A 23,865-nucleotide genomic window follows, 5' to 3' on the forward strand; every position below is an offset into this window, starting at 1 on the left:
GGGGATTGACTTGGCCATTGCATAACATTCCACTCTTTGGTTGCTTTCGCAGTATGCTTCAGGTCATTGTCCATCTGCACTGTGAAGTGCCGTCCAATGAGTTCTGAAGCATTTGGCTGAATATGAGCAGATAATATTGCCCGAAACACTTCAGAATTCATCCTTCTGCTTTTGTCAGCAGTCACATCATCAAAAAATACAAGAGAACCAGTTCCATTGGCAGCCATACATGCCCACACCATGACACTACCACCACCATGCTTCACTGATGAGGTGGTATGCTTTGGATCATGAGCAGTTCCTTTCCTTCTCCATACTCTTCTCTTCCCATCACTCTGGTACAAGTTGATCTTGGTCTCATCTGTCCATAGGAGGTTGTTCCAGAACTGTGAAGGCTTTTTTAGATGTTGTTTGGCAAACTCTAATCTGGCCTTCCTGTTTTTGAGGCTCACCAATGGTTTACATCTTGTGGTGAACCCTCTGCATTCACTCTGGTGAAGTCTTCTCTTGATGGTTGACTTTGACACACATACACCTACCTCCTGGAGAGTGATCTTGATCTGGCCAACTGTTGTGAAGAGTGTTTTCTTCACCAGGGAAAGAATTCTTCGGTCATCCACCTCAGTTTTCCATGGTCTTCCGGGTCTTTTGGTGTTGCTGAGCTCACCGGTGCGTTCTTTCTTTTTAAGGATGTTCCAAACAGTTAATTTGGCCACACCTAATGTTTTTGCTACCTCTCTGATGGGTTTGTTTTGTTTTTTCAGCCTAATGATGGCTTGCTTCACTGATAGTGACAGCTCTTTGGATCTCATATTGAGAGTTGACAGCAACAGATTCCAAATGCAAATAGCACACTTGAAATGAACTCTGGACCTTTTATCTGCTCCTTGTAAATGGGATAATGAGGGAATAACACACACCTGGCCATGGAACAGCTGAGCAGCCAATTGTCCCATTACTTTTGGTCCCTTAAAAAGTGGGAGGCACATATACAAACTGTTGTAATTCCTACACCTTTCACCTGATTTGGATGTAAATACCTTCAAATTAAGGTTGAAAGTCTGCAGTTAAAGCACATATTGTTTGTTTTATTTCAAATCCATTGTGGTGGTGTATAGAGCCAAAGGCACATCTGGTGCACCCCGTGCACACGCCTATGGCTGTCACTCTGCAGAGGAAGGCCCTTATTTCAAAATGGATTCAATTATTTTCCTCAAAATTCTACAAACAATACCCCATAATGACAACGTGAAAGAAGTTTGTTTGAAATCTTTGCAAATTTATTAAAAATAAAAAATTAAGAAAATCACATGAACATAATTATTCACATACTTTGCCATGACACTCACATTTTTTCACTGATCATCCTTTAGATGTTTCTACAACTTTATTGGAGTCCAACTGTGGTAAATTAATTTGAGTGGGCATGATTTGGAAAGGCACACACCTGTCTATACAAGGTCCCGCAGTTAACAGTGCATGTCAGAGCACAACCAAGCCATAAAGTCCAAGGAATTGTCTGTAGACCTCCAAGACAGGATTGTATCAAGGCACAGATCTGGGGAAGGGTACAGAAAAATATCTGTAGCACTGAAGGTCCCAATGAGCACAGTTGCCTCCATCATCCGTACATGGAAGAAGTTTGGAACCACCAGACACTTCTAGAGTGGGCCGCCTGGCCAAACTGAGTGATCGGGGTAGAAGAGCCTTAGTCAGGGAGGTGACAAAGGACCTGATGGTCAGACTGACAGAGCTCCAGCATTTCTCTGTGGAGAGAGGAGAACCTCTCAGAAGCACAACCATCTCTGCAGCACTCCACCAATTAGGTCTGTATTGTAGAGTGGCCAGACTGAAGCCACTCAGTAAAAGCCACATGAAAACCCGCCAAAAAGCACCTGAAGGGCTCTCGGACCATAAGAAACAAAATTCTCTAGTCTGATGAAACAAAGATTGAACTCTTTGGCCTAAATTGCAAGCTTCATGTCTGGAGGAAACCAGGCACCGCTCATCACCTGGCCAATACCATCCCTACAGTGAAGCATGGTGGTGTCAGCATGCTGTGGGGATGTTTTTCAGCAGGAGAAACTGGGAGACTAGTCAGGATTGAGGGAAAGATGAATGCAGCAATGTACAGAAACATCCTTAATGAAAACCTGCTCCAGAACACTCTGGACCTCAGACTGGAGTGAAGATTTATCCTCCCAACAGAACAACGACCATAAGCACACAGCCAAGATAGCAAAGGAGTGACTACGGGACAACTCTGTGAATGTCTTTGAGTGGCGCAGACTTGAACCTGATTGAACATCTGTAGAGAGATCTGAAAATGGCTGTGCACCGACGCTCCCCATCCTACCTAATGCAGCTTGAGAGGTGCTGCAAAGAATTGGAGAAACTACCCAAAAATAGGGGTGCCAGGCTTGATGCATCATACTCAAAAAGACTTGAGGCTGTAATTGGTGCCAAAGGTGCTTCAACAAAGTATTGAGCAAAGGCTGCGAATACTTATGTACATGGAGTGTATTTCTTTTTTTTTTTTTTTTTTTTAATACATTTGCAAAGATTTCAAACAAACTTATTTTAAGTCGTCATTATGGGGTCTTGTTTGTAGAATTTTGAGGAAAATATTGAATTGAATCCATTTTAGAATAAGGCTGTAACATAACAATATGTGGAAAAAGTGAAGCGCTGTGAATACTTTCCAGATGCAGTGTATAGCAAGGGCATTATTCAGAACAGACTGTGCGGCTCTGACCAATCTACAGATGCCCCTCATCTGCATTGGCAGTTCTGTAGTAAACGTAAATTATCCCTTTAACCACTTGGCGACCGCCAGCAGTACATGTAATGTGGCAGGTCGGCTCTGTCCTGCGAAACAACGTAACTGTACATCGCTTGGCAGAACCACTAGAGGGGGCGCGTGCACACACTGATTGGCCACATGGGGAGCAATTTCCGCCGGGCACCTTCAATCTCTCCCCATGGAGACAGAAAGGCGGTCTGCCAATGTAAACACGACAGACCGCTGTTCTGTCCATTATGAACACAGAGATCCTGTGTTCCTTCTATTTAGGAACACAGGTCTCTGTGTTCATTCAGTGAATACATCCCCCACACAGGTAGAAAGCACCCCCTAGAGATACTTTTAACCCTTTGTTCACCCTGGTGTTAACCCCTTCTCTGCCAGTGTCATTAGTACAGTAACAGTGCATATTTTTAGCACTGATTACTGTAGTAAAGTCACTGGTCCCCCCCCCAAAAGTGTCAAAAATGTCAGTTAGGTGTCCTATCTGTCCGCAGGAATGTCGCAGTCCCACTAAAAATCTTTTACTAGTAAATAAAAATAAAATAAAAATGCCATACATCTTTCCCATAGTTTGTAGATGCGATAACTTTTGCGCAAACCAAATCAATATACACTTATTGGGTATTTTTTACCAAAAATATGTAGCAGAATACATATTGGCCTTAAATGATGAAAAAATTAGATTTTAAATTTTTTTGTTGGGAATGTTATATAGCAGATAGTAAAAAGTATTGTTTTTTTTTTTTTTTTCAGAATTTTGTTTATAGCGCAAAAAAAAAAAAAAAAAAAATCGCAGAGGTGATCAAATACCAACAAAAGAAAGCTCTATTTAGGCTACATTCACACCTGAGCGTAGCGTTTTTCGCGCGTTTTTTACCGCGATTTTACCGCGATTTTTGCGGCGTTTTTTACCGCGATTTTACCGCGATTTTTACCGCGATTTTTGTGCAGGCGTTTTTAGATTCAATAGAGATCAATGGAAAACGCCTGTAATCTGCCCAAAAAGAAGCTCATGTACTTTTTTGAGCGTTGGGCGTTTTGTATACAGCTTCAAAACGCTCAGATGTGAACAGGGGCCATTGAAATGTATAGGATTTGTCTTGTTGGGCGTTTTGAGAGCTGATCCTAGAGCAGAAAAACGCCCCAAAAACGCCCCAAAACGCCTACATGTGAACGGAGCCTAAAGGGGAAAAAAGGACATCAATTTTATTTTGGTACAGCATCGCACGACCGCGCAATTGTCATTAAAGTAACGCAATGCCGAATCGCAAGAAGTGGCCTGGTCATTAAGGGGGTAAAACCTTCCAGTCCAGAAGTTGGTAAAGTGATATTTTTTTTTCTTGGACACGGATCTTCACAGTAGCCAATGCCAGGGACCCATTTCATTTGTCAGGAACATAGTCTGTCCCTTGTGTTAGTAAAGATTCTGCTCTCACAAGACCCCAATTATATTTAATTATTCTATTTATAAAAATAGTTCTGACTTAAGAATCCACTGAACATATAAAAATAAGAATATACAAAATATACAGCGTCCATTCCAAATATAAATAAATCCTATGTACACAGTACACATATAAGCCAATTCTTGCTGCCGTCCTTGACTGTTCTATGTCAGGAATAGCCAGGAAGAGTATAGAAGGCACAGGAGGAGGCCGAGGCCTTGTGTGGAATGTTTCTGGGAGCCATTGAGCGGGGATGTGGTGGAGAAGATGGCGTCTGTCTCGTTCCTGGGCAGAGCCATGTTACAGATATTTCCTTCACAGCATGATGTGCATACCTGCAGGAACAAAGAGAAGGTTTTATTCATATTAATTTTTTTCTCTAAAGTCTTTGTACATAATAATCAGAACAAAAAAAAATATATATATACATTTTAAAAAATATTTATCCTTTTAAAATCTGTAAATAAGAAATATTGTATATAAAAATTATATAATCTTTTATTCAGCCAGAGGGGGAGCTCTAGGCTCCCTTTGCATGTTTTCTCCAGTCTATTTTGCTCCTTTGTTGTAAATTGCCTGTTTACAGAGCCCAGTAGCTCATGCTGACATTCACAAACACAAGAGAATGACTCTTGACAGAGATTTGTCCCTTACTTGATGGCTCAGGCAGAGGTTTCAATCAGGCAAAGGCAGCATAGAGGCAGGCAGGCCCAGCTTAATGGGTCTTCTAAAATTAACATGGTTAAAAAACCTTACATATACCCAGTAAAGTGACTGGTCTCAGGTGATACACAGAGATTAAACAAATCATCCTACATAAGTTGTACCTGTTTATCTGCAGTCTTCTCTTTTTTTTCGCTACAGCTGTTCAAAGTGCAGAATTTATAAAGCTTGTCTGAGCTTTCAGAAAATGGGTAGGAGAGCTGAAGTTACACTCTGAAGAGCTCAGTGAGAAGAGCTCTGAGAGCGGATTGGAAGGAAGGGACACATCCTCTTCACATAGCACACAGGAACAGAGCTAAAGGTGTCAATCAGCTTGGGCTCCCAGCCCTGTCACCTTTTTTCTCTTGGTGTCAGGAAAACTTGTCAAAAATTATTCATACTGGTAGCAGAGGAAGGAAGCAGCAGACAGAAATGACACTTAGTGCTCTGGATTGAGACACACTATAGAGGGATATGCTTTGTTCATGTTTCATGTCTGAGATTTACAACAACTTTAAAGCTGAATGAAATGCGTGTACGGGATGTGTTTTTCTTGCTAAGGGATTTGCATTTACATCGATCCTGTCCTGGGATAGACACAGCCCCTCCACAGAAGTACAGTCATCCTGGTGACCTGCATTTTTTCTGCTTAAGTCCGAGGCATGGTTGCAAGTCACCTCCCCACCCCCAAAACCGGGACCTTGTAAGAGCACTAATGAGGTCAGCTCTCTGATTACTCCTCCTGTCAACACATTCCTTATCCTGTAAATGCAGGACACCCCTTCCTCTCACATTCTGAGTGTTGCTGTATAAGAGATTACAACATAATGCTGCCCCATTCATTTTGAATGCAGCCACAACATACCTAGGAAGTGCAAAAAATTGCACTTGCAAACCATCTGTGAGTTGTTGTGCAATGAAATAAAAAATAGTACATGTCTATATTTCTATGTAAACTTAAAAACATATGGGTTGCAGCTCACACTCCTATATGCAAATCCAGTAGACTCCACTGTGGGTGCAGTATCGGTATGAAGAGCCCATCCTGGCTCTTTGTATTGAGCAGAGAAGAAAGTCCCGATCACCGCACACCAATAAGTCCCGACAGTCATGCAGGTATTAGCAGACTCAGTCTAGCGCTGTCCAATGGAGGAAGGAAGAGAAGTCCCAGGAGCCACACATCACACAGTCCTTACATGCTGATAACCGCTGGGAGCGCAGGCAGAGAAAGAGCTTGTCTCGGCTCCATAGAAGCCAATAATGAAGGAAAGGAAGTCACAGGAGCCGCACGTCACACAAAACTCTCATGTAAAGAGCGGAAGCAGCCTCAGCCTAGACTCTGTCCATGCCACACCCCCAACATCTTTCACCCCACCCACGGCACTTAGTCATGGAAATTCCCATTTGGCAGGGCGAAACTTGTTGGGGTGTGGCCTGGACTGAATCTTTGCTGAGGTTGCTTCCACTCTTTATTACATGAGGGTTTTGTGTGATGTGCGGCTCCTGTGACTTCCTTTCCTTCCTTATTGGCTTCTATGGAGCCGAGACGAGCTCTTTCTCTGCCTGCGCTCCCAACGGTTATCAGCATATAAGGACTTACTAGAGCCTGAAGCCGCACCCTTAATGTCTTTGTATAGCTGTGTCCAAGTCACGCACCCGGCTGACGCATTTCCCCCCACCCATGGAGCTAAGACCATGATCGTCAGGTTTGCTTGGTGCAGTGATTGGGACTCTTTTCATCTGTGTTTCTATGCTTGCAGTCAATGGAAAATGAAAATATTGCCATAAAGTCATACCTTGTGGCCATGCTTCCCACTGTCTCTGCACCCCGTGTTCAGGCAATGCTCCAGCGACACGCAGCGTTTTGTCACCGACAAACTTTCCCCCACAGCATCCATGATATGGTGAGAGTGACAGTATCGTGTATCTGGGGAAGAGACAAAATATGAAAAATAAAAATATTAAAAAGGTCCGCAGTGAAGTTGTACAATAAATTACAAATGCATATACTAAAATTTTTATCCCATGAAAATTGCTGCGGATCAAAAAACGCTGCAGTCCACATCTGTGTAGTGCTCTTCGTGTGTTGCATTTTAGGTGCTTTACCATTTAACTCTATATAATGTAGATTTTGATCAAAGTTCAATGCACATAAAATGCAGGAACTGGCATGAACAGGGCCGAATGTGATTTTCGGGGCACACAAATAACAGAAACTCTAAAATGCCTATTAAATAAGAAAGAAATGAGGCTGTGTAGAGTAGTGATCGACCGATCGTTTTTTCATTGCCTATACCGATATTTTGGTCACCGTGTATTGGGATCGGCCGATATTTTCGTACATTCAAAAAAATATTTTATTTATTTTTTTTTTTTTACTTGACAGGTACTCTTGTGGAGGGATCTGGGGGTCTAAAGACCCCAAACCCACAAACCCCTCCTCTGCACTTAGCGTTCAAAACAGCTGCTTCAACAATGCTTCTGTCATGTTTTTGAATCTGGCGCCAGTACCCGGAAGGGATGTCATGACATCACTTCCGGGTTTTTGCATGGAGACCCGACCAGAGCCCGAATGCGGCTTTGATCGGGTCTTCGGCAGCCATGCAGGTAGGATGCCCGGGTCTCCCGGTGGGACAGAAGATTCAGGTGAGCCGCGGAAGGCGACAGGAGGGGGGAACGTCCCCTCCCATTCCTTGTAATGACAGCCAGGCGGCTTCTGAGCCACATCGGTTGTCATTACAAGACAGCCGACCATCGGCTATGGGCACCGGTACCGGGGTGATGCCTCTAGCTGCAGGCATCACTCAGGTACAAGCACTTTCTGAAATGTCGGTAATATCGGCCACCTTGGTTGCTATATCGGGGAAAGTGCATATCGGCCCTCGATATATCGGCTTTGCCGATAATCAGTCGATCCCTAGTGTAGAGTTAATAAATATTAAATACATCTAGAGTTGATCTACAAAAGGCAAATCAACTGTGCACTTTTGCAAGTGCAAGTGCAGTTGCTCCAGATATTCGTAAATGAGGAGAAGCTTTGCTGACTTCCATCATCCAATCACCTGCAAGCAAAAATGCTGTTTTTTAAATTCTCCTTGCATGTGATTGGGTGTTCTTTGGACAGTGAAGCTTTACCTCATTTACTAAGCTCTGGAGCAACTGCTTATGCAATAGTGCACATTATTTGCCTTTAGTAAATCAACCCCTAGGGTGTCTATATTATCCATCGTGCTCCCTCATTGCAAGCACAAGGGGTCTATTTATAAAAGTTTTCACATATTCACACAACTTGCATCCAAGATTCACACATTTTTTTAAATTGGATCTAAAAATGTGAATTCTGGGTGAAAGTTGTGTGAAAAAAAGTTATACATACACCGCTTCATAATTCATTTCTATATTGTTTTTTTTTTTTGCCATTTGTTGGAGTTTTTCTTTCAGGTCACATACCATTTTTTTTTTATAATAAGGTAAGGTATGAGTATATGCAATCTTGCAAGGTCTATTATCATAGCCAAGAAACCTGTGTCAGGGGAGTTGAGGCTTAACCCCCCAAACAAACCTCCATTTCAATATCGTTCAGCGATCTCAACACACCCTGAATGAAAACAACAGGAGCTTTCTACAAACTAACATACCGCCGGCATTGGTTCAGTTATTACAAGCTGTCTGACCCATCTCTCATCTCCGCTCCACCTACACAAAGGCAGCGCTCATACAGAAACATTTATTGAGTAAGGAATAAAACAACAAGATTGTCAGAATTCTGGCAGTCCACAAACTCGATAAGTGATTAGCAAGACAAAGATGAATATTCTCTCTGAAATGAAATGTATGATGTAACTAACTGAACAAAGTATGATTGCAGTGAATGACCTCACTCATGGAGAACTAAGAGACACAGCTGTTTGTTGCAGTGTAGATATTTGCCAGCACACCATGGATCTTTAAGTTGCATCCAAACGGCTTTATTGAAGTATGATAAAATCACAAACAAGTGAGTGCAATGTTTTGGAGTCACGCAGGACCCCTTCGTCAGGTATGTGATCATCACACGCCTGACGAAGGGGTCCTGGGTGACTCTGAAACGTTACACTCTCTTGTTTGTGATGTCATCATACTTCAATAAAGCTGTTTGGACACAACTTAAAGATCCGTGGTGTGCTGGCAAATATTTACACTGTGTCATGTAAGATCCAGTTTCCAGCTGGCAGTCCCTGCAGCACCCACTTTCATAGAGCCTTTTCTGGTAATGTGTGCAATAGGAATATGGATGGACAGCTGGTGGATGGACCCACCTTATGAACCATGTAACCTTCACTGAGTAATATGTATTTAAATGTTGGAGTGCAACAACTGAGCCAAGCACCTGTTCCAACTACCGATGATAAATTTTATCACAGATAAGGGTGGACACTCTACTGTATGTCACCAGTGCCCAACATAGGCTGCCTGTCACTATGATGCACAGTTCATTCTTCATCCTTACAAAAAAGCCTGAAGCTTGACTGCATGACCCTTAAGTGCTGAATCAGAAAGCAGCAAATAGTCAGACACTTGAGACATACAAGCATGATCCAAGAACCACGATGAAGATCAAGACATATGGCAGATAGGGTACACCAACCAGAATACAAAAGGAGTTGGGACCAGTAGAAATCAAAGAGATGCAGATATTTGATGAATGGCAAGCCATACCGACCAGCAGAAAAAGGAGGTTAAAGCTGAGACCTATTTAGATCAGCAGATCTGAATAACTGCAGGAAAAAATTCCCTAAAATAATATCTACCAGTAAATGGCACTGGTGGAGGTCAAACCCAAAAATGTACTTCCAAAATAGGAGGAGGATCAGAGAAGGCAGTGAAGAAATAATAGTAAAGAAGAGAGTTCCTGATGACTTATTATGGATTTCTTCCCCAATTTCCTTGAGCTTTAACAATCAGATAACACTATATAGCCAAATGTTTGGCATACCCGCCACTATATAGCCAAACATATGTGGACAGCCCACAGGTTAAGGTGTTTCCAGTAAAGGGTACTTTTTTTTTTACATTCTCTCTTTTAGAAGGGTCACATCCCAACCATCAGTTGTACAAAAACTCTCATCTATGGAGTGCCTAGCACAAACTTGAACAATTTTCTACATTCAACTGGTAATTATTGCAAGAAAATTAAACAACACAGATACAAGCCGGTTCACACTGAGGCGATCCGACTTCGGGGGGCGACCTGTGAAGTCGCGTGCACTGCGACTTCGGCGTGACTTGCAGGGACTTCACATAATGGAAGTCTATGCAAGTCTCTCCCAGGTCGCCCCAAAGTAGTACAGGACCCTTTTTCTAAGTCAGAGCGACTCGTGTCGCTCCTATTAGAACCGGTCCTGTACTACTCAATGGACCGCGACCTACCGCGACTTGTCAGGCTGACAAGTCGCCTGACAAGTCGCGCTAGTCTGAATGGGCTCTAAATGTATTAAGTTTCTGATGGACTATACATAATCATGACAACATAACTACAATTCCACACAGGGAGGGTTGTGATGACACCTTACAACTTTCATTATTTCAGAAATAAAAAGAAGAAAAATTGAACAATGTCTGGGAAAACATTCCAGATCCAAACGAATTTATGTATTTCACCTTGGGAGGAGGGGGAAAAAAAAAGGGGGGGGGGGGTAATGGGTTGGAAAGGGAGGTGTACAAAGAAAAAAAAAAAAAAAAAAAAAACTTAGGCCAACCTCAAAAAGATTCCAGGCCCTAGGTTGCAGGATATAGGCCTGACAGTTCAAAGTAGTTCATTGTATCTAGATGAATATTTAAATTTGTTCCAGTAATACCATTTTTTATGTTGATCAGAGACCTTATCCCTGAGGGCCACAGTTATTTCTTCAATTTCATGTATATCATTCACCTTTGTGAACTACAGTCTCAAGGTTGGTGGGGAGGAGCCTTTCCAGGCTCTTGGTATACACGACTGAGGCATTCAACAACTGGAGCAACATGGATTTCTTATACCTCTTACAAGACATTGGGGTCAGATGGAGGAGGACTTCCGCTGGGTTGTCTGCTACGTCAAAGCCTGGGGTGTGCTGTATGATTGCTAGAACCAAGTGCCAGAAAGGCTGTAAGGCTGGGCATTCCCAAAGCGTATGGAAAAGGGTATCAACGTGTGAACCACAAAGCCAACATAACCCACTCTCTTTCGGAAAGAAAAGTTCGGCCAGGACAGATGGTGTCCTATACAGTGAAAGGTACTCTTAAATGTCACGGCAAAGACATTTCAGACAATTGTGCTCTACCAGCCTTGTGGTAACAGTTTGGGGAAGTCTCTATTCAGCTCCAGCAGGACTGTGTACAAAGTCAGCTCCATACAGACATGGTTTGGTGAGTTTGGTGTGGAGGAAAATAGAACAGTGAAGAGCACAGTAGTTGTATCACTAAAGCCTCGTACACACGCAACGAATTTCCGCCGACCGGTCGTCCGTCTTTTGTCCAGAGTGGTGTCTGTTGGTTGGAATGTGCTCTAGACTGCACACAAATTTTCCCGTACGACAGAATTCTACTTCAGAAGTGATGTCATGTGTTGGATTGCTTTCTATGTGTTCTTTCATCTCTGAGCATGCCTAGTCTTGCTCATAAGATTTTTCCCCATCGAAATCTGTACTAATGAGACGAAAATCTGTTTTGATGGTCAACAAAAATTATATAGCCTGCACACCAGGATTTTTTCGGCCGAAAAGTCGGAGTCGGTTGTCGGAAGCATCATACTAACAAGCCGAAAATAGGCAGATCGGTCGTTGGACGAAAATTCCTGGCCGAATTTCTTCTCGTGTGTACGGGGCTTAAATCCCTGAGACTAGCAGTCCGAGCCAGCAGTGCCATGAATGTAATACTGACGATATACAGCTATGGGACCATAGGCACACTTACATACAAGGAAGTACCCCGTTATTTTTTAGGAGCGATTCCAGACTAAAAAGGTAAATCTTTTAGTCTTAGACACAACCAACAAGTCAGATAGATACCCATGATAAAAAATCACTTCCTGTTTCCTGTTTCCATTTGGAATCATACTGATTAGTTAATTGAAGACAGGAGGTGGGCAGATCATATTGTCATAAAAGACGGGTCCGCAGTATGGTACGTGACCCTTGCTGAAGAAGTCCCGCTTATTTTCACGGACGTAACGCGTACGAGGGATGTCACGTGACCCGCGGCCGCCTCTCACTCTTCCGGGTTGGTGGACCTGATGCACGCCTGCTTGCAAACTCTGCAGATATGCGCTGTTATTTTCTTCAAAAATGTGAGTTGTTTTCTTATATGGATTAAAGAGTGCTTGATTGCATACAGAGAGCATTAGATCGTTTTTTCTTGTCTCCTACACATATTGGTAACATTGTTTGAGGAGCTGACAGTGCATCGGAGGTGTAATCATTTACTACGCTTAAGGAAGAAAGTGTGAGGATGCTTTGATTTTGAGATGAAATGCTGGTTGACCCTGTAGGGTCTCTTTGTTAAGGTGAGCGGCAGTGTGAACAGGTGGTGGGATTGCATGAGCACTCGTGGAGACAAGCACCTTATGGAATTGCCCTAGGACCACTTTACACTGGAGACTTTTATCTGTTTATATGGACACCTATTAACACTGGGACTCTGCATGATTTTATAATTTTACCACTAGGATTGCGCTGCACTATTTTTCTATTATAGATACCCATGATAGACGCTTTGATAAAAACAACCACCAATTAGCAGGTACATGATGTCCCCAGAATAAATGGATATGCAAAGCTTTCACAGTCTATAAAATTGGGTTACTCCTTGAATGGATTCATCCTTCCGATCCTACTTTTCTCACCCGCTTCTTCCTGGTTTTCTAATGTCCTGTCAAACTTATCTACATGAAAACATCTGAGCAATATCATAAGCTACAACTCTAATCCCCTGTGAAAGGACAGCTATTGTACACTGATTAATTGCTGAGTGTGGTTTCCAGACATACTATATCATGGGCAGTGGACACTGATGTTTGGTAAATACACTCTGACAATAGAAAGGGCCTCTTTCCACCTGGGAGTAAAGAAAACTGCGAGGGCACGCTGAAACGTCTCTTTCTCGCTATCTGCAGACGCCAGGTGAGGTGACGACTGATATGCAGCAGGTAATGCATAAATCACATGCAATGTCAGCCTTCCAGGAGAAGAGGAGATTACCTCTAACGGCATTTCACTGAAGGAAAAAAGTCTTTAAATTCCAATTATCAAGAGTAGAGTATCTTCTTCTGTCACCCAACTGCTCTCTAGGATGTAGCAATGTTAATAAGTGGACCTCATTATTACAACTAAACTAAGACTGGCCATAGACGGTTTGAATCACACTATGTACCTGCTATGAAATTAATTAAAAAATGTACAGTATCTCACAAAAGTGAGTACACCCCCTCACATTTTTGTAAATATTTTATTATAGCTTTTCATGTGACAACATTGAAGAAATGACACTTTGCTACAATGTAAAGTAGTGAGTGTACAGCTTGTATAACAGTGTAAATTTGCTGTCCCCTCAAAATAACTCAACACACAGCTGTTAATGTCTAAACCGCTGGAAACAAAAGTGAGTACATCCCTAAGTGAAAATGTCCAAATTGAGCCCAATTAGCCATTTTCCCTCCCAGGAGTGATGTGATTCGTTAGTGTTACAAGGTCTAAGGTGTGGATGGGGAAGAGTTGTGTTAAATTTGGCGTTATCACTCTCACTCTCTCATACTGGTCACTGGAAGTTCAACATGGCACCTCATGGCAAAGAACTCTCTGAGGATCTGAAAAAAGTATTGCTGCCCTACATAAAGATGGCCTAGGCTATAGTAAGATTGCGAAGACCCTGAAACTGAGCAGCAGCCTGGTGGCCAAGAGCATACAGCGGTTTAACAGGACAAATTCCACTCAGAACAGGCCTCACAATGGTCGACCAAAGAAGTTGAGTGCACATGCTCAGCATCATATCCAGAGGTTGTCTTTGGGAAATAGACGTATGAGTGCTGCTAGCATTGCTGCAGAGGTTGAAGGGGTGGAGGGTCAGCCTGTCAGTGCTCAGACCATTCGCCGCATACTGCATCAAATTGGTCTGCATGGCTGTCGTCCCAGAAGGAAGCCTCTTTAAAAGATGATGCACAAGAAAGCCTGTAAACAGTTTGCTAAAGACAAGCAGACTAAGAACATGGATTACTGGAACCATGTCCTGATGAGACCAAGATAAACTTATTTGGTTCAGATGGTTTCAAAAGTGTGTGGCGGCAACCAGGTGAGGAGTACAAAGACAAGTGTGTCTTGCCTACAGTCAATCATGGTGATGGGAGTGTCATGGTCTGGGGCTGCATGAGTGCTGCCGGTACTGGGGAGCTACAGTTCATTGAGGGAACCATGAATGCCAACATGTACTGTGACCTACTTACCTACTCTTCTAGGGTCCCCCGTCGGCACTCTTCTCTGCCTCTTCTGCGTGTGCCACCAAAGCAAGCCTCTTGCTATGGTGGCATATGCATGCACACGCTCACGAGCCAGGCTGCGTGCATCCACAAACACAAAGTGTGACTCAGCCCCTCCCGTTCCTCATAGGATTTGATTGACAGCAGCAGAAACCAATGGCTCCCGCTGCTCTAAATCTGTCCTGTGGGAAGAGGAACAAAGACCAACGCTGCTGCAGACATGCACAGCACTGGATCAAGAAAGGGCTCAGGTAAGTACTTAGGGAGGGGGGTAAGGAACAGATAGTGGAAGATTAATGCAGAGAATGCATTAAAGTAAAAAATTATTAGACTTTATAACCACCTATTTTTTAGGGTTTAGAGTTGGTCTTCTATTTACAATAACAGTTCAATAAAGATTTTGTACTTTCGATTTTGAATGTATTTTTGGGCGATGCCTAAGCTTGTATCCAAGTTTACCCTGTAGGATTTTATTGCTGGGAAGATTTACTCCCCTATTCCTAACATTTTCACTCAGACAGAAAGTGATGGAAAGTCCAACATTTTCGAGTGGTCACCAGGACAGGAGGTGAAGGGAAATCACTTAATGGGGGACATCTGTTCCAGTAACAAGTCTTAGAGGGGACTGTTATTGGACTGTTTAATCTCCCTTGCTTTGGAGAGATTTCCTCTTTTTTGTTGCATGTGCAGAACACAGCTGGACATAAACAGCAAAATAAATGGACAGAGATTTTAGCTATGTTCTATTTTACCCAAAACTTAAAGCGGACTCCAGGATAAGTAAATATTGTCAAATACAAGAGTTGTGTATTCTGTGAATCTTGGTGTGATTTATGTATTTCCTCCAGATCTGTGCAGTAATCCAGTGTGAAACGTTACCTCTGTGCAGGAACATCCTGTATTAAAGACCGGTCACTGCTGCGCCCTCTCCTTGTGCAGGGTGACTGGTCTCGTCTCCGCCCCCTCCTGTAGTTTTCTGCCAACATCCTGTAGTGGGTGGAGCCTTCTGGGTCCCTCCCACAGCTCTGCTTTTTGCGCATGCTATCTATAGCACAGCGATGATGTCGCTACTACTTTTACAAGGTAATATTTGGGTTAGTAAAAGGCATCTGGTCCATTCAAAATGTACTTATATCCTTTATGGCTGATGGTGCGACTAAGGCATGACTTGCATTGACTTTTGTTAAAGAAGTTGTATGCAAGTCATGCTGGGATGTCGGTTTCAGAGCCGCACGGAAAAGAGAAGATTTCTCCTTTATTTCTGTTCTGGTGACAACTCAAAATTTGGGATTTTCTTTCACTTTCATAGGAGGGTGAATCCTCCTAACCGGGACACAAGCGGCAAAACAAAAACCTTGGTTGCTGCCAAATCAGCTGCTGACAAAACATGTGTTTGTAATTAAAGTGGAAGAAATACCATTAAAGGTTCAGTTCAATTCTAGTCCAATTACATTAAAAGGGGGTGTTTCTGGACCCCTAAAATGCATTGGCTCCTCTTTGGACTTTACCCCAGACTTAATGTACAAAAAGTCGTATCTGAACCTCTAAGTGGCATGGCACTTCAATTTCCAAAGACCTGAGAGGTGTTCTAATCCATCTCCCTAATTTACAAACTGCCTTGCCTAGCAAATTCTAACATCAATCACAAAACTGAAGTTTTCAGTTGAAGACAAACAGAGCAAATTACCTAAATCTCTCCCAATCAGGGAGGAGAAGGCAGCAGCGAGATATGAATGATTGCCCCATCATTGTAGACAAGTTCATTAAGTGAAGGTCGGGTCAGAGGATTCCTGGCTACCAGAGAAGAGCGTAAATCACCAAAGTTGTGATAAGATCATCGGAGATTAGAACGCAGAGCTGTTTATAATCCCCATTATTACCTGCAGGCCATATTTTAATCTTAGCACAAAACCAAAACAAAAAGCTATTTTTTTCCACGCTCTGACAGGACGCATAGTTTACGCTCCCTGTACTTTCCCAACATCACCTATAGAAGATTTACTGTGAAAGTTGGATATCAGGCCGTGAAAGTTTTCTACCCCGCAGGGAATGGAAAGAATTATTCCTCAGCTACTACTAAAATCTGTCTGAGCCTTTAAATGTATATCCTCTTATCTATCACATAGCTGTAAACATGTGCAAGCAAAGACTCCTACAATACAGGGTCACATTGATCTCCTCCAGAAGCAACATTCAACAACTAACCATACCATAGTTACATGATTGGTAAGGATGAACAAAGACACCAGTCCATCCAGACCAACCCGAGTGTGTTTGAGTCTACCATTTCTATATCCTTGTACAATGTGTTTACTAAGAAACACATCTATAAAGTTTTATTTTTACTTTATCTACACTGCTGACACCACCAACTGTGGAAGGGAGTTCCACAACCTCACTGCTCTAACAGTATAACAGTAAAGAACCCCTTACTCAGTTTAGGATTGAACTGCTTCTCATTCAACTTCATTGTGTGGCCATGAGACCTTAGGTTAAATAGTTTCCGCCAAATGCTAAAGCCACCACTTAAAAGATTTGTATTGTCTATTCATATTCCCTCTTAAGTGTCTCTTCTCCACAGTAACTACATTTAATGTCTGTAGTCACTCCTCATAACTGAGGTCCTCCAGCCCACTTATTAGCTTTGGTGACCAGAACTGGATGGCTTTGGTGACCAGAACTGGATGGCATACTCAAGATGTGACTAAACCAGAGTTTTCTAAATTGGTAAAAATTTTAGGCTCCATTCACACCTGAGCGTATCATTTTCAGGCATTCTTTTGGGCGTTTTTCAGGCATTTTAAGGCAGGCATTTTTCATCTAACAAAAACGCCTGCAATATGCCAAAAAAGAAGCTCATGTACTTTTTTGAGCTTCAGGCGTTTTGCTTCAGGCGACAAAACGCTCATATGTGAACAAGGGCCATTGAAATGAATGGGATTTTGCTTGTTGGGCGTTTTAAAACCTCAGAGATGAGCATTTTACAAGCTGAAAAACGCTCAGATGTGAACAGGGCCTTAGCTCTTGAGTAAATACCCTTTTAATGCATGCAAATAATCTGCTTGCCCTTTTCGCTGCAGCTTGGCATTGCATGCTACTGTTCAGTCTGTGATCTACTTGGTTCCCCAGATCCTTTTCCATCCTCACTTACCCCAGAAATTCTCCCCCTAGTGAGTAACTTGCATTCGTAGTTATACCAATAGAGTGGGGCAAGACTAGAACCCCTGTCGATTTTTATTTCGGTTTGTGTTTCCGTTTTAGATTATCCCTCACTTCCAGTCTGATGAAACCATTGTCACCGTGACAAATAAGTGGTATATTTGTCCTGCAAAACTGCATGTCATTTTATTTTGTGCGAATGCTGGAAAAATCGAAATGTTACCAGGCTATTTTCTGCCCAGGTCAGATGTTCATCATAGGAATAGAGTAAATCAGGAAAATCCACATTCTAAGCACAATATGGAGCTGATGATCATAGTGTATTTGCGGATTCACACAATTCTTAAGAATGAAGAACATCTGACCTGGAGAGAAAATAGCCCAGTAACTACTGACTATTGTAACTACTGCACAGAATGAATGTACATGAAGTTTTGCAGGATAAATATCTCTGTAAAATCCTTATAAATACACTCATACGTGAGTAAAGATCTCTCTGATTTAACCCTTAGGAGCATCAACAACTCATTAGGGGTTGTAATCGTTTCCCACTCAATATTAAAGACAAACAAAAGACAAAAAAGTTTAAGCTGAAAATATTTTAAGACTATGCAGGTTCAAACCTCAAGTCAAGCAATTTTTCCAAGAGCTTGTTTGGTTAACAAAAATGTTCTAATAAAGATATTAACCACTTGCCGACTGCTCACAATATATTTACTGCGGCAGTCAGCCCCTCACAGGCAGAGCGACGTTGGTCTACATCGCTAGCCTGTGAGGGTCTCAGGAGCGAGCGCGCATGGCCGGAGCTGCGCTCCCGTGCGGTCACGGACCCCCCCGCGCGTGTGACCGGCGGACCCGATCGTCCGCCGGTCACTCGCGATCGTCGGTGGGTGGAGAGGGAGAAAGGCAGGCGGCTTGTTTATGTAAACAAGCCGCCTGTCATTCTCCCCGGTGTATGAATGATGATCATACGGTTCTACTATGTAGAACCGTTGATCACTGTTCATACATCTCAAGCCACAGCCAATCAAAGTTAGAATCACGCCCCTAGGGACACACATAGCCCCTCCCTCTCAAAAAAAGTTAACCCCTTCACTGCCAGTGTAATTTTACAGTAACAGTGCATATTTATAGCACTGATTACTGTAGAAATGTCACTGGTAACCCAAAAAGTGTCAAAAATGTCAGTCAAGGCTCCGATCTGTCCGCCGCAATGTCGCAGTACCGCAAAAAAAAAAAAAAATAATCGCAGATCGCCGCCATTACACGTTAAAAAAAAAAAACACACAACAAAAATGACAAAAATCTTTCCCTTTGTTAGTAAACGCGATAACTTTTGCGCAAACCAATCAAAATACACTTTTTGCAATTTTTTTTACCAAACATATGTTGAATAAAACAAATCGGCCGAAAATGTTAAAAAATTTTGATTTTTACAATTTTTTTGGGGGAATTTCATATAAAAAATGTGAAAAAGAGTTATTTTTGCAAAATTGACGCTCTTTTTTTGTTTATAGCGCATGATCAAAAAACCAAAAGAAAGCTCTGTTTGTGGGAAAAAAAGGACGCCAAATTCGTTTAGGTACAGCATCGCACGACCGCGCAATTGTCCGTTAAAGTCACGCAGTGCCGAATCGCAAAATAGGCCCTGGTCAGGAAGGGGGTAAAATCTTCCGGGGCTTAAGTGGTTAAAAAAAAAAACACTTTTTTGGGGGGGGGGGGGTATTACAGACTGGATATAATTAATTTATGATTTTATCTGGACAATGGCTGCCAATATAATGCCGGGAATGAATAGGGAGAAAGCCCTGCAAGAAATGGAAAATAATTTTGCTGACTTTTCGAATCTGATCCAGAAGCAGATCACTTCTCCCCCTTTATTTGACGAAGGCAGGCCATAGATTGACCTTTGGATATATTAGCGCGGTTACACACTGGTTATACATAGGTTGATAGATTTCCTTTCCTCCACCACGGGTGGAAGGAAAGAAAGTTGCTCGATTCCCCCATTAGCCCAGTCAGTGTTGATGGAGGTAATGACTCCTGCAGCACTATTGGATTCTGCCGGCAGGTAGAGGGGGGGCGCAGAGCCTTCCCGGCTGGCAGAATACAATAGTTACTATTAGTGGCTATAGCCACGGGCAGTAATTGCATGTAAAAAAATATGACAGGCTGATTGTACCCAAATCGATCGATGGGTACAACCAGCCTACCCATAGAGGAATTGAAATTTGTCTGGTCCCTGCTAAATCAGCCAAATTTCGATCCATGTATGGCCAGCTTAAGGGTGTCCATAAATAGGAGTTGGATATTTGGATTTTAGATTTGATTGTTTGATTATCTACAGAGGTATCTTCATATCATTGCAGGTGTGTAGACAGAGGTATCTTCATATCATTGCAGGTGTGTAGACACAAGAACTAAAAACCAGATTCCACCTTTGGAGTCCATGGGAGATTTAAGAAACTAGAATAGAATGGATTTAATTCCCCAGCGTCTATCAATAATGAAATATCTGAAATGACCCTTTAGAAGACCTGGACATACATAAGTAAAAGGCAAGAATCCAATATGGATGTCAGTGTTATCTAATATTGATTTTTTTTTTTATAGCTTCTTTCCATGACAAATAAATCACATAGATGGCGTCTGTGTGTCACTCAAACGGTCGGAAGAGCGTGGGATGGAAATGTGTAAACAGAGGATATTTAGGGAACTGATACTGTAAAACAGTATCTGGCCCTATTAAAAGTTCATCTGCTGGGCCCCTGGAGAAAATCTCGAGTAATGGAATCGGGTTTTATCTGATCGGAGACGCTAAGTGGATATTACAATATTATGTTGCGCAGATTAATGGATGATTAGATTCTGCCAACCTCCTTCACATCTTCTATCGCTAGTACAGATCTGCAGACAGTTTTGTCTCCTGTGCAGTCACTGGAGTGAACTGGCTTTAATTAAAGGGCAACTCCAGCCAAACATATTCAATTCATGGTGGAAGGACATACATGGGATCTGTTTACCTGACAAAAGGTAAAATAACAGGCTTGCTCTCTTGTGATTGTTCATTCCTCGTGTGCTGGGCAGCCCAAGTTACATGACAACATATTTTACATCCTACAACGCTGTAGACTACACTGATCAGCCATAACAATATGATCACCCACCCACTATTGAGTAGATCCCCTTTTTGCCACCAAAACAGCCGTGACCCATCAAGGCATGGACTCCACCAGACATCTGAAGGTATGCTGTGATATCTGTCACCAAGCCATCAGTAGTAAATCCTTTAAGTCCTGTAAGTTGTCAGTTGGGACCTCCATGGATTAAACTTGTTTTTCCAGCACATCCCACAGATGCTCAATTGGAATGAGATCTGGAGAGTTTGAAGCCAGGTCAACACCTAAAACTTGTGTGTTTCTCAAACTATTATTGAACCATTTTTGCAGTGTGGCAGGGCACGTTATCCTGATAAAAGAGGCCACTGCCATCAGGGAATACCATTTCCATGAAGTGGTGTACATTGTCAGCAATACATTTTAGATAGGTAGTAAGTGTTAAAGTAACATCTACATGAATGGCAGGATCCAAGGTTTTCCAGCAGAACATCACACTGCCTCCACCAGCTTGCCTTCTTCCCATCCTGTACCCTGGTTCCTTTTCTTCACCAGGTAAGTGACACACGCATCCGGCCATCCACATGATGTAAAATAAAATGTAATTCATCAGACCAGGCCCCCTTCTTTCATTGCTCTTGTGACGGTGGCGGGTATCAGACCCCTGGCCTTCTCATCCACCTCGTGACCAAAGACCAAGCAATCTCACACCCTGCCGTCACTTGCGTAACAATGCCACTCTCAGCTGCACCCAGCACACAGATTGTCCAGCTTGCGGGACCACAATCTAGATGCCAGCAGACTGAGAGCGATTGTCACCGGGTTAATTAAACGATTAACCCTTTCCTGCCACCCCCTCTACGTTATACTGAGCCTAGAGGATGCTCGTGGTTTGACAAATATCAATTATGACTTTAGAATAACCGTCTGTAACACACTGTCACCTCAGACCAGAATGTTTCAGATAGGTTAGCCTAAACAGTACAAATATCCATTATGACTTTAAAATAACCGTCTGTAACACACAGTAGCGCGCTTCAGGAGGCAGGTTCGTTTGGGTCAAGTTGCGTTTAAGAGCTTAGAGACAAAGTTAACACTTTTCAAAATAAGGTTTAAATTATAAGAAAGGTTTAAAATTGGTGCGAATAAAAATATTTACAGAAAAATGGGTTACAAAGAAATAGAGACAAAATACAGCAATTGAGAAATATGAAGAGAAAGGATGAAAATACTTGCATTAAACGGTCCTTGTATTACCTTAGCTTCAGAAGCTGAACAGGTATTATTGGTTCCCCTTGGGCGAGGTTATGCCTTCGATCTTAGAATGAGAACTGAGAACTCTCTCAGTCCCTGTCTTTTTCTCTGACCCTCAAGGGGGTGTCATCAGAAGTACTCAGCCAATGGCTCTGAGTCTATAAACTGCTAAGTGACCTCCCGCTTTGACAGATTCATAAAGGCACTCATATCTGGAGATATGAAACAGTTACATACTTGAAACCGATATTTTATGGTACGTTTTTGAATGTCCTATCTTTAGACACTAAACATGGGTTATCACGGAATAACCCCTGACCGGTAAGGCATCGGATCGCTAGCTTGTCTTTTCTAGGCATGAAGGTGTCCGTGTTGGGACTTAATTAGATTGGTATTTTATGGGGCACCCAAATATCTACTTTTTGTTAATATGTTATGTTCGGGTAAGAAGATATGATTTGAGCACGGATTGTGAGATGTAACTTAACAGTTTGGCTTTGGGAATTTACAAGACAGTTTTCACTGGACATCTGCTCTGACCCCCTGCTGTCCTCGGAGACACAACTCCTGCTTGGTCAAGCTGCTTGTGTATATTAAAGGTGTAAAAAATGCCAGCTTAGCAGGAACCTTGCATTCAGTGACCCAGGGGGTCATTACAGTGCCAAAAGGCTGGGGGATGAGGCTGGTATGAATGACCATTTCCGACACTGTCAACTAAGCTCGCACCCCAAGATGGATGCTTTCGACAGCGTTTGAACGAAATGGCGGCCTGAAAAACTAGGGTGCCAACGCACAATACCATTACAGCTCTGTGGTCCAGTTCTGATGCTCACATACTCAATGTAGGTGCTTTGAGCTGTGGACATACCCTAACCGGTCTGCTGCTACGCAGCCCCATACACAACAAACTGCAATACCCATTTTTTCTTCTTTCAGCACATCAACTTCAGAGACAACATGTTCACTTGCTGCTGAATATATCCCACCCACTTCCAGATGCCATTGTAATGAGATAATCAATGTTATTCACTTTATTGGTCAATAGTCATATCGTTATGGCTGATGTACAGTATGTGCCTCCTTCCTGTTCTAACAGTGATCATCACCACATTAATGATACACATTCTGACCACTCTGTCTCCCATAAACACTCCTAAGGGTTTACCCCTTATCCCCCTTAGCTTAAAGAGCAGACACTCCTAGCAGGCATGCGTACAATTTTGGCTACCTTGTCAACTCCCTAAATGCCTACTCAACAACCAACCTTCCAGTAACTCCCTAAGTAATCAACAACCAACCTTCCAGTAAATCCCTAAATGCCTTCTCATCAACAACCAACCTTCCAGTAACTCCCTAAACTCCTACCTATCAATACCAGCCTTCCAGTAACTCCCTAAATGCCTACTTAACAACCAACCTTCCAGTAACACAACAGTTAAAACATTAAAAAAGTCCTTGAGGCCTTGCAGTTTGGGGGCAGTAAAAAAATAGGCTGCTGAGTGAAAGGAGAAGGAGCAGAATAATTAACCGATTTCTCTATCAGTTCTTTCTCTCCTCTATTAGCATGCTCCTTGCACAGCAGCACAACCGATTGGTTCCTAGTGCGGATTATCCTTTTACCAGTCTATGATCAGCTGTACAATGAACAGAGGCTGATACCAAGCCCGATTCAACTACTTACACTGCCTGCATTTAAAATGATGTATTAATGAATACAAAGCTGCATTACTTTGTGTCTTTTATATCTGCCTAGAGGTCAGCTTTAGGCTAAGTCCGCATTGGCATTAAAAGCAGGCCTTTTGAGGGGCGTTAAAACTGCCCCTCAAACGCCTATGCACACAGTGCTGTTCACATAATCAAAACATAAAGCGTTAGCGTCGTGTCGCTTGAAAATTGAAG

At 42.5% G+C, this 23,865-nt stretch overlaps 1 protein-coding gene across 1 annotated transcript in view; it reads right to left on the bottom strand.

Annotated features, from left to right (window-relative positions):
- Positions 1-4,188: 4,188 nt before the first annotated feature.
- Positions 4,189-23,865, bottom strand: part of LYPD6 (LY6/PLAUR domain containing 6) — a 33,387-nt gene continuing 13,710 nt past the window's right edge. Inside the window, exons 4-5 of the mRNA XM_082261406.1 lie at positions 6,750-6,880; positions 4,189-4,586 (exon numbers count right to left, since the gene is read on the bottom strand). Coding sequence (XP_082117532.1) covers positions 4,416-4,586; positions 6,750-6,880 — 302 coding nt within the window. The 3' untranslated portion in view covers positions 4,189-4,415. The remainder of the gene's footprint in view (positions 4,587-6,749; positions 6,881-23,865) is intronic.

This window comes from Pelophylax lessonae, assembly GCF_965119305.1.
Source record: "Pelophylax lessonae genome assembly, chromosome: 6".
In the NCBI taxonomy this organism is placed as follows: domain Eukaryota; kingdom Metazoa; phylum Chordata; class Amphibia; order Anura; family Ranidae; genus Pelophylax; species Pelophylax lessonae.